The following is a 12659-nucleotide window of genomic DNA, read 5'->3' as shown; positions in this document are numbered from 1 at the left end:
TTCTCTGAACACATTCAGGGCTACTGTTTGATTAGAAAGAGCAGAACAGGGAACCTTTAATTGCTTCACAGTGGAGCAAAAGAGTTTACCTAAATGCATTTTAACCAATAAATTCTTTTTAATATACAAACCAAACACCAACCTTGCAAGCATAACTATTCTGGTTAAGTTTATGGGTGGGATTTCTTAAAAATTGCTCTGCTTATAAAAGCTGAAAACAGCACTCCAGAAATAATCTGTAATCAGGCTCTGCTAAAGAGCATAGCTCAGTCTCAAACACTTGCTATTACTAATGTTTTCACCACACTACCTTTATCTAACACGTGAATAGGTTCCAGTTTTGACCTCTATGCTTCAGGAATGGCAAGAGCAAACTAAAGGGATAACTCCAGTTAAACAGCGCCACATGCTGTAGAAAGTAAACATGACAAGTGCAAAATTAAGATAAAAACACTTAATCTCAGAATGCCACAAAAAAACCAGAGTGTAAATATGTGACATGATAGACAGCTCTATGCCCTAATTCTAAACCCTACTTAACACTTATTAATTACATTAATATTTTAAATGTAATTTCTTTCTCACATATAAACCCACTGTAATTGTCCACTAAATACTTCTATTTTCAATCACAAAATATTTTAACAACTAAAACCATTCCACCCAAAAACTGAAGATGCAAAGAAACTAACAATAAAAAGAATCTTATTTCTGTATGCAAACATTTTTCAAGAGCACACTATTAGAATAACTCTTAATTGTACCTCAAGAGAAAGGTCTTCAACAAAACCCATCTTTTTAATAAAATCCTTGATAAGCTGTACAGATATGAAAAACTGAACACTGTTAAAAGTGTCAGAACTCCAGATTATGAAGACGCCTTAGTGTTAAACTTGTTTCAAGTTAAAGATACAATTCTAAGTTAAAGTAAGAAATTTTAGTAGTTAACTTAGCTAAGTTGAATTTCCTACGATATATTAATCGGTAAACTTACCCAACAAGTTACAGGCTGATTTACTCTTGGCAATCTCTCACTACCAATTAGAGAGCGTCAGAGAGCCAAATACGCCTGCCCATGCCATCAACTGCTGATCCAGCCTCTCCCCCACGGGGGAGCTTGGAATAGATGCAGTTTGAACCACTCTAGGGAAGGCTCTGAACCCCTCCTGTTGCTTTTTTTCCCCTCCAAGGACAAATCTCTGATGTGTCTGGAAGCAGGAAAAGGTCCTGGCTAACAAGTCTTGCCTTTTTATCCTTGTTTAAGCCTAAATTAGTGTCCCAAGTGCAGACATGTTGAACTATATTATCTGTGTTAACAAATACACTCTGCAACAACACAAGCAGTGTTCAAGCACGAGGAGCAGACCTCAAGATCTGGTCTACCTACCACAGCAAGGTAGGAACTTGCATGTAACTCATGAAGCACCTGCTCATTAAGTGACAACTCTGCTCTAACCCACAATAAAAAAGGCTGCGAAAATACATTCTTAGCACCCCCAACTTACTTTTTGCACTCGCCATGGGAAGTTACGGAACTCAGCAGCGATGTCACCAGATGGTCTCTCTAAACTGCAAACTATCCAGTGTAAGCCCCCCCTGTGGCTGGATAGCTAAGAAGAGATCTTCCTTAGCATGGATAAATGAGGAGTGAACTCATGTTTTGAGCTGGAAAAGGAGTCAGTCTGCCAACTCTCCATGTTCAAAGACACTTTAATTCCTGTCACTCTTAGTACTCACACTCTTTTTCCTTTTAAAATGGCTGTAATGAGTTGAAACATGCCAGGCTAAAATAAAATCTTGAAATAACAGAAAAATTCCTTATAGGTGGTTGATCGACATAACACACAATACAAATAGGAGGGCTCATTTCCCCCCTAAGCATGCTTTTCACTGGCTAAGCCATAGCAAACAACTGTGACCATTTGTAAGTCTTATTAGGAAGCACAAGATTAGACCAGCAGGACTTCTGGTTTATTCTGTACTTTACGGAAGAAAGAATTAAGTATACCTGGACATAAATCAAAAGCCCCCACAGCATCTTGGGTAGTACGCACCAGTACTCCGTTACTGGGATAGTTAAAAAGCTTTCCCTAAGTCTTCCTTGCTACAAATTAAGCCAATTGCATCCTGTCTTTCCCTTGAAGGGCACTGAAAACATCTGATCACTAGCTTTTCCAAAACAACTCTTGACATCCTTGATTTTGGTCCCATCCCAATATTCTATTTGCTAAACTAAACCAAAGCAGTATCTTCTGCACCTTATTTGTGTTGTACTCTCCCATTTGTCTACAGTTCTCTCAAAAGTGCAGTGCCCAAAATTGGACACATTATTCCAGCTGAAGCCCAGTAAGAACCAAATATTCAGAACTGAATAAGAAATTCCAGCTCCTGACACAATATTCCTACTACTACATCCACAAAGATGTTGCATTTTTCTTGTATGCAAAACCAACACATACTGTTGCGTCACCCCTGCTTGCAACGTACTCATCTCCACAGCATTTTCTGAAACAATGCGGCCTGGTCAGAGACTTCCCAGTGGTAGCTGTAAGTGGGAATTTTCATTCCTAAGCACGGTGTTTCACCAGCATTTTAAACTTTCAGGTTATTTCTCCAGCTTAGGAAGATCTTTCTGAATTCAAATTCTGTCCTTTGTGATCACATTTCCTCCCAGTCTACTGTCACTTGCAAATATAAATAAATAACTGTGTAGTTGTTGGTATGTTAAGAATATTGCAAAGGAAAAGTCTAATTCAAAACAGCAATGTTTTCTCTAATAAATAACGTGTTTGATGTCAGGAATCAGATTTCAATGCGATATTACACTACTTACAGTAGTGGCTAACAGTAGCACCCTACAGTAATGCTAGAGCTACCACAGACAGAAGCTGAGACTACAATTTCAGTAAAGCATAGCGCAGTGCTTTTCCAGCCAACTTATTTTCTACCACCCTGCCAGCATCCAAATCAGCACTATGCTGCAAAAAGACGACTCTACGAAGGCTAAGTCATATCAGCATTAAAACAAAATATGTATGGATAGACAAGTAGATACTAATAGTGCTGTACAGTACCAGAGAATCCAGTCTAGTATTCAACAGAAATGTAATATATATATTCATTCAAAGGTCTATCTGATCCAAAAGACACTATATTGATGTATTGGTTTTGGTTTGGAAATGTAATGGTACCAAAAGTATGTTACAGTATAATGGAAAAGATCTCCAAGGTTTTGCTATTCTTCCTTATACAGCAAGCCCCAGTGGACTGTTTAATAAGAATGCATTAATTCACCTAGCCAATTTTCTTTTTCTGTAATGAGATTGCTTTTATTATATGCACATAGTTAAGAATATGAGTTAATGAATGAACAACATTTGTATATTTATATATAAGACTTGTTCTACAATTTCATTAGCCTTCAGAAGCCAATATTCAGCCTTCTCTAACCATTGTCTGTTTTTCTGTATGCAAGCATATGATCAAATAAATAAGTATTTTCAAAAAGTATTTTAACATGGCTGAAGCATGCAGAATTTCCATTATCCATTCTGTAAATACAACAATTCAAGCAATCCTGAATATTTATATAAATGTGTATTAACTTAGTCATTTGATATATGTCTGATTTTTCTGCTTCCAAGTGTGAGCCTTTTTATTGCATATTTGTAGATAGCTGCCAGCAAGACACAGTATCAGAGGATTTACAACTGTGAGGGTAGAATGCCATCTGCTGCTATACTTGCTGCTACAGCAGGATAAAACAGAAGAATCATACACGTGCTGCCTTCTGCCTTTCTCTTAACTGTAAAATGTATACGAACACCTAATTTTTTAAAATTAAAAATTAAAAAAAACAAACCACCAAAACTGGGAGCTCAGATGCCTTTACACACAGCTTTTGTTATAAGATCTGGTAAAATAATGTGATATGGACCACAGGGTTCTATCAATGCAAATGAGAGGCTGTTGTATCGGGCATACTGGAACAAAACAAAAAAGGAAGTGTAATTTGACTGCAAGCTAAATTATACTGGTAGATAATGTAATCAAACCATGAAACCCCACACACACTTTGAAAATGCATTTTCTATGGAGTTGCTAGACTGGGGCTAGAATTTAGAAACATCCCTTGAACTGTTATGTATCGTGAAAGCCTTGCAAAATTCCCACTTTCCCAGTCTGGTTACATACAAGACACATGTCATAAGCAAAGGCACTATACAGAATATGATATATTACCAGTTTGATTCATGTCCACTTATCAGGGCAGGGGGAAAAACCAAAACAATAAAACAACACAAAACTGTTTTCTTAAATTCATCCTACAGTTTTCTCCCATGTCCCTTTGGTGAAAGTTAATTCTTTCTGTTCAAAGTGCCCTTCAATAAATCAATTGGAAACATTAGCCAGCATTTTACTCAATAATTAACCATTTAACCTTCCACACACAATGCAATTGCAGAGGCAGTCTTTGGTTATTCAAAGCACATTGCTGAGCTGGATAAATTCATATGTATTGAATTCTGGTGTAGTTGGCAAACATTCAAGTTTTACATGTTTTTTCTACTGACAATGGAGCTCCAGGTGATTAAGTATAAATAATGCACTTCAGTTTTTTGCCCGCTGCTTCACCCACATACAAAGGGTTCTTCCAGCTTTCTATAAAGATGGACATAAAAAGCTTGGGTATACAATCTCCTGTAACAATCTGTTATAGCATACTATCCATTGATAGGGCTTCTCCACAGTTACACCTCAATCAGTCAGAGTATAAGGTGACTTCAAAACCCTCAAAATCAGATAGAAAGAAAAAATAACCTGGGAATTACAACTACTGTACAGCCATGTTACCTTTGAATTGCCATCAACAGGAGTTCTGCTAATGAAAATAAGAGGAGCAGGAGCACATTTTTCCTGTGTACCTTCTGTTAGTTAGAGCAGTGCACCATTTCCAAAAATAACAAATCAGCTTTGACAACTGAAAGGAACACACTGCTTTCATGAAAAAGTAGTTCAGTATAGTGTAAAACTTTATTTTTAATATTAAGTGAGGAACCATTCAATAAAGTTGAAGTACAGTTCAAACCTGAAGGGATAAAAGAATTCTTGAGATCAGGACCGTTCACTAGAAAGCAAGGATAGAGTACTACACAAGCAAAACCAAATCTCAGTCACTGTCACAATTCTTGCTAAAGATTTGCTTGGGGCTCCATAGAATTCTTTCAGTCTTTCTCAAGATCAATTGATCTCATCTTACTGACATTCTCTTTATAACATCTATATTATGACTGTCCCCTACAGTTAAGGTGAATTAACTGCCACTTCTTTAAAAATGCATCTTACTTTTCCCTCTTCCCTATTTAAAATGCAGAAAAGCCAAGCAATGTGAGAAATACAGTGGAAACCACATAAATGAGTAACTGTCAAAAGAACAGAACTATTAAAAGAATAAATCTTGTGTACCCAGCTGTGAAATATAACACAATATAGCAGAACCCAGCTAAATGTTTTAAATAAAAAATTGAAATGCAAAGTAACCTAAAATTGTTTAATGAACATTGCTGTTAAAATATTAACTCCTTGCATGCCAAAACTCAAAAGCATACATGGTAGGAAGCCTGCTCAGATGAACAACACATTAATAAGTTATCTATCTATCCATCTACCTCTCCATCTAGCCAATCAGCCACCACTAAGCTCAAGAGCTTTTATGTGTAAGATATATTGGCAGGTCAATTTCTGCTCAGGCTTTTTAATTTCAAATGTTGTGGTTTACAGCAAATATTTACCTTTGAGGTGTGCTGAAGCTGGTCTCCCACATATGTTTTACGGAACTGATCCAAGAACCACAGAATTGCCAGTTCTACTTTTTCATTACTAGATTGCGGTAACTGGGCATCCATCAAAGATATCAGCTGAAAAACTCTTAATGACAGAAAAAAAAAAATTTTAGGAAGAATTCTCAAATTAAATTATATTGTCACAGTTAATTTCTTTAGGAACCCATCAGTCATTTTTTGTTTGCCTAAGTTTCTTCTAGGATTTTGTTTTGTTTGGACGCTAATTATGCTAATTGACCACTAATAAACATAAACATCAACATAATGCTTTTCTAATTACTTTGTCACTTGAAATTTTCTCAGATACATACGTTATACTGTGGCGAGTTTGTAAAATGTTTTTTTGTTTCTTAGAGCATCAATTCCATGATGAAAGAAACAAGTTTGAGCATGGGTCTCAAACTGCAAGATAAGAGCTGTTCAAGTTCCCTGGAAATTGAAACTATTGTACTTGGAAATAAGTTTACATACGCAGTATATAATGCACTGTCTGCCTAGCTTCTTCCCACTTCTGTGTCTCCTAAAACATCTGAACAAACATGTATTTTCTGACCTAAATCCTTACTTGGTATTACCAAGGACCAATTCTCCATATTACCAGGACTGATTTCAAAGAAACAATTTCAGTTTATGTCAGCTAAGAAAATTTAATACTCTTTTTTTTTTAAAGGAATATTCCTTTATTTAATTTCCCATGTTCTTCTGCTATCTATTCCTTGAAATCCTAATTCCCTAGCAATCCAAAAAATTATTCTCCCCTTTTGCCATGTTCTTCTGCTATCTATTCCTTGAAATCCTAATTCCCTAGCAATCCAAAAAATTATTCTCCCCTTTTGCCATGTTCTTCTGCTATCTATTCCTTGAAATCCTAATTCCCTAGCAATCCAAAAAATTATTCTCCCCTTTTGCCAATTCTGAAACATATAGTCACTGGATTAGAAGTCAGTATCTACTTCATCTGTAAGCCTGTATATTAAAACCTTTCACTTTTAATAAAAACATAGTGGAAGATTGCTAACACCACAGAGCCCCAGGGTAGATTAGGAAGGCAAGAAACAAATAGAATTGGATAAAAAGCTTTACAAGTTGTATGCCTGTTTTCATGTGTTAGCAAGTGGATGTAAATAACAGGATCAAATATGCATGCCTTTTTTAACATACTTGTGGATGAAAACAAGGATTAAGGAAGTGTTTGCCACATACTTAGTGTTTGTCACAAGGAATACATATCATTCACAAGAATCCCTAGCTCACCCCTTGCCCTAAAACTTGCAGAAAGACGACTCTAGCATGCATATTTTTAAATCGAGCCTTCTTTTTTATTCCAAGCTCTAGTCTAAAAATAAGTCTAAATTTTCAATGGTTGACCAGCAGTTCCTCTGCACTTCTTCACCTGCAATAATTAATGTAAAGGAAATTGTGCACCAACTAATAGCCATAACTCACAACTAATAAAATAAACACTTGTATACAAGTATAACGCACAAATGAAAACAGGTAGCTCTATAGGCATATCTAAACACTGCTTATAGTAAGCGACATATTTGCCTTTAATCCTCTTCCCTTCCTCTGAAACATAGCTTTGAAATGATAGCCTTTAATGACTCCTTCACTGCTCAAGATGATGAATCAGGAAAGATCAAAGCCAGTGGAATGGTCTCAATCCACAGAAAGTCAGTACAGTCCTTGAGCACCCACCATCCAAGAACTGGACAAAAATTGAGACATTTAAATTCAAAATATCTGCTGATACTAAACGTCATTAAAAAAAATTCAAAATAAAGAATTCAAAACAAGCAATACTTACCGACATGATAATTCTCCATCCATGGCATCATGTTCATCAGTACTAGTGTATGTTAATCGTCCTCCCACAAAAGTACCCACAAAATAGACAAGCCATGCCAGATGTCCTAACGTTAAAAAGAAAGAAGAACAGTTAATGATTATAAACCATTATGCTAGTACACTACACTTCCGTAAGGTATCAGCAGTTCTATAAGGTATCAGACTGCGGAATGCTGTCAAGAGAATGGTTAGGTTTCTCCCTTTACCAGATTTAAAACCTACCCAGACAAATCAACTAACAAAAAATTCTGAGCAGAACTAACAGATAAACTAGAACAGCCTATTAACCTGGACATGCTTATAAATAAAACACAAAAGAATTAACCTAAAATACAAATTAAGCAAACTCAGCCTGGTAAGATTAGATACATGATTAATCTAGTATCCTCACCTGCCTGCCACAAGTTACTTCAAGGCATGGAACAATTTAATCTACAGTGGGGTGTCACATCTACTTATCATAGCATTAGGAAGTAACTGAGACTCACTACAACCCACTACTTTCTTAGTTCTATTTCAAATAAAGAATTCTTCGTAATATTAAACTACTATCTAAAGTGATTTGCACATAAGAAATATTTATGTCATAAATCAGACATATTCTTCAAGAAAAGAGTTTGTGAACTACCACATAGTTTTGAAAGTCTCTGTGGACTGTTTTCTAAAAGGGTTTGAAAGACAGAGCTCATCCATTTCAAGCCATGCTGTCATGCCTTCTGATCCTCCAGATTATTTAGCTGTCAGTTTCCACTAAAGCACTTCTAGGATCCACTGGCAAAGTCCTTATCAAGTAAAGTACAATGTAAGGATCATAATTCCTGTAAAGCTAATGTTCCATAAACAACTCCTTGAGTTTGTGTATGTAGTGTATTTTGTTCAGACTTCCAAATACTGAAATCCCACTTTATAAATATGGAACTCGCTGAACTCAGTGGAAGTCTTCCAGCCTTTCTCTGCTGGAAAATCATTGCCATGTTGCAAAACCTGGATTATTTTAATCTCTCTGGCACATTAAGGTGGAATATCTTTAAATTTGACCTACTGATACCTACTCAAGGCACACAGATTCCTACTTAGCTTTTTAAGCTGTGAATCCAGTAACTAATGGCATCCTCTCTCAGGAAAGATGCAGTATTTTTCCCTAAAGTAAGATCAAAACCAAGACTCGAATAGCAAAGTAACATATAGACCTGTCAAAACTTCAGGATACTGCTAAAAGTTTCTTCCTCAACTGCAATGCACTGAGAATACAGAACAGTAAAGCTACTTTTAGACTCCATCTTCATTTGGCAAAATATACTTTGTAATAAAATTGCTTGAAAATAACAACACAGCAAAGACAACTTGGCAGAGCTTCCATATCAGTTAAATCAAGTTACAAACAAGGCTTCTCAATAAGTGAGATATTTACATAAACTAGAAGATGTCTTGCCCTCCTTACTAGGATTTTACCAAGCGATGATAGTGTAACTTACAAGAGTGAAGACAATACCCTGATGAATAAAGTGTCTTCTGAACATATTTTGAAGTTTAACATAAAGGATAACTACAGATAAACAAATGTGGTCACGTTATGACTGTAAAACAGTATTTTATTTTGGATATTTCTATGTATGTATCAGGACACGTACAGTATCTACCAAAAGTCTTTAGGTTTTATTTCATGTTTGTTTCAAATCTCTGATGAACTAGTCTTCATTTACATAACATTAAAGTTCACTTAATTTCCCTCATGTTTTGCATTGTTCTATTTTGAAAAACACAGAACTGAGATAGCACTAAATGCTGTACTTCCTAAGCTCCTTCAACCAGGAATGATTAATAGTCCTGAGGTGTTCCAGTATCCTTATGGCCTGAATCTGGTGACTATATATCGTAAGTAATTCTGTTTCAGTCAGAGTTATATAGTGCAGCGTGTTCTATACATAAAAAAGATGCTGAGATCAAGTATACATGAAAAGATAATGAGGAGTATGGAATAACATGCAGATTTCAACACCAGTACAGGAAAGCATTCAGGTTTATCTTAAATCTCAGTCTTACTTTAAAAAAAATACCACATGAATATGTAATACACATTACATAAATATGTAATACGTATTCTGAGATCTGTAACAGAAAACACTTTGTGACAGGGAACAAGTGTTGACTTTTGAGACAAGACAAAATATATAAGGAAGACTTCCAAATATCTTCTCATATTTTTCCTGTTCCATTCCTAATAGTCTGGAAGGACAGCACCAGCTGTCCTACGACCAACATATTTCCCTGTTTCAAGACCTGTGCTTCTTCACAAACAAGACACTTCCAAGGAAAACCCCAGACACACTACACATTGCAGTACAAACAGCTGTTAATTTAGGACACTAAGAGATTGCACCATCATTAGCAAAACACCAAGGAGCTGAAGTGTCTAGGAGAACACACATTGCTCAAATGAATTTAGCATTAACAGCAACTAAAGACTGGCCATTTGAAGATGGTATCAAAAAGCAATTGTGAAGTGGTGCTAGTTGGTTCAAAGAGCAGAGCCCCCCCTTTTGGCCAATAATCTTTCTTAAAATAAAAACCTATCTTCCTTTTTACAAATTGCAGTAGCTCATTTTTAAGGACATAGTTATTTTTCTGATGATAGCCCTCTTCTCTTAGCACAATACCAATTAATAGATATAACTTCTTTCCCTCTTTTATACCTTCACTATTTAAAATTTTCAGTGCATTTGCTTTTGCAATTACCGAAGCAGACAACATATTTTCTTTTAGAAAATAATTATTGCTGTAATAATCTGTAATTATGGTTTATAACAGCAATAATCCCAAAGAAATCAGTCATTACCATAGATCACAAGTAATCATTAACTACTGTTAATGACCCATTTCATGGGGATTATTGTTTTAGTAAACCATGACCACATCACTATTGATACAGAGAGCAAGACAGTATAATAAAATGAGATCTTAATATTACATTAACTTATTTTGTAACATTAAAAGCCATTAAACATCTAAATTTAACTATGTATATCTAGGGGATATAACAGTTATTGTTCAATATGAGCACAAATGTTTAGTTTGCAGAAGAGAAACACAATATTTAAACTGCATCAAATGCTTTCTAATGCATAATGACAATCCCCAGAGCACTGACACTGAAAGACTCCAGCTGATTGTTTCCCTTTGGGCCGCCATGACTGGGAATGGAGTATAAATTCAGACTGCAGCTGGCCAATGAAATCAGGGCATTAATGAAAGTTCTCCCAAATAAAAGTTGATAGGTGCATGGAAGAAAGTGGAATTAATAAAAAAGATAAGTAGGAGGTCTTATACAAATTAGTGAAAAAATAGGTCCTACATCGAAGAAAATCAGCATATTCAAACTGTCAACAAAACCCAGCAAAATAAATCACAAGCATTTAAGAGCATGCAAAGAAACAGCTGTATTATGCAGTAACCTGTCTCACCTTTTCAAAACAACACCATTTATCCATGTAAAGATGCAACAGCCATAAGATAACTATATTAGGAAAGAGCCAGTAGTTATAAAGACAATTTAAGTGAGAGACAGAGAGGACCGAAGCAGGTATATGAAAAAAAAATATATATAAAAAGTACTTATTATTTTTACAACTTACACTACAATAAATAACTTGAGTTTCTTGAAAATTAGGTAATTCATCTTAACAGAGCTGTATAAAATAAATTAAGGTTTTTAATGTTACATTAATTTTTAGAGACAGATAAACACAGAAAGAACGAAAGTTAACGTCTTCATTTTCCAAAAATGTTCATCAAGTTGCAACTGGTTCCCGTGAGGGCACCCGAGGCACTAAAATGTTGATTTTCAGAAATTAAAAGTTTTTACAGCTCTCACGCCTATATTCTAAAGATGTAACAAGATGTTAAAACAAACACATCAACTGCCAATGTATCCTATTTAATACAAAGACAACTAGTGAAAATGTGGTGCAAGGTGACTGGGATCATTAATTCCTAGTTTGAAAAAAAGTCTAGATATATCTGCCATAAGATCACCACTCTTTTTCATATGCAAGTATATGGGTATTAGCACATAAAACACAGTCTAAAAATTAAATTAAATACTAACCTTCCTGAACTGTGATTTCTAATGGATTCCTACTAGAAGAGTGCAAGAGTTTTTGGTAGTTTTGTGCATTTTGGTCAAACAACTGTACAAGAAATGTACAGGTCTTTTCGTATTCACACCTGCTAACTGTGCACAGTTGCTCCAGCTGTTGGAAAACTGTAGCTGTATCATCCAATGGATCTTCTAAGCCATCTCTGGAATAGAGATAAAAAGTAACCACTTAGCCACTATTGCTTAAAAGCTGATGCTGTTTTCCCATCCAGACCTTGAACCACTGTCACTGAACTGCTGAACTATAAAAGACTTAGCAGCTGATGAATACAACAGACAGACATAAGATCTCATTTTATTTACATACATACCCATACACATCCACACAAGCACAGAACAGTATTCTATTTGTGCCTTCTTCTTAACACATTTTAAAAAGCAAATAAGAGAGGAGATGAGGTTGGCAGTGTGAACACAGAAAGGTCCACTGTGCCTGAACAGAATATTAACAAGCAGCATCTTTCTCAGAGGATGATGGGAGGAAAGAATGGAATACTTAGTAGAAACGGATTTTGCACATTCATCAAATTAAGCACAAGACCACGATACCAAAGCCAACAAGCAAGCTTCAGTAAAATTCCATGCAACTGCTTTATAAATCTTTATTTTATTCTGCTGTAAACAAGCTGTGATCCTATGGAATGCCTATAACAAAGAGACCAATAGCTCTTGCCATGAAGTGTAACTATACCCATTACACAAATTGCATTAGGAAAGGTTTATTAATCAGAAGGTGACCCGTTTGTTGAACAGGCAACAAACAATCTACAGATAAACATCCAAAAAGCTAACAAAGCTAACCGTGCTAACAT

General features: G+C 35.6%; 1 protein-coding gene across 6 annotated transcripts in view; it reads right to left on the bottom strand.

Annotated features, from left to right (window-relative positions):
* The window catches only part of RANBP17 (RAN binding protein 17), a 166528-nt gene that overhangs the window by 134260 nt on the left and 19609 nt on the right, over nucleotides 1-12659 (bottom strand). For all 6 annotated transcript variants that reach the window (XM_075510024.1, XM_075510028.1, XM_075510026.1 and 3 more), the window contains 3 exons: nucleotides 11797-11990; nucleotides 7651-7756; nucleotides 5793-5928 (listed from right to left, as the gene is read on the bottom strand). In XM_075510024.1, coding sequence (XP_075366139.1) covers nucleotides 5793-5928; nucleotides 7651-7756; nucleotides 11797-11990 — 436 coding nt within the window. The remainder of the gene's footprint in view (nucleotides 1-5792; nucleotides 5929-7650; nucleotides 7757-11796; nucleotides 11991-12659) is intronic.

Source organism: Mycteria americana, chromosome 8 (assembly GCF_035582795.1).
Source record: "Mycteria americana isolate JAX WOST 10 ecotype Jacksonville Zoo and Gardens chromosome 8, USCA_MyAme_1.0, whole genome shotgun sequence".
Taxonomy (NCBI): domain Eukaryota; kingdom Metazoa; phylum Chordata; class Aves; order Ciconiiformes; family Ciconiidae; genus Mycteria; species Mycteria americana.
Note: the sequence above shows the minus strand (reverse complement) of the source record. Positions and strands in the feature narration are given on the sequence as shown.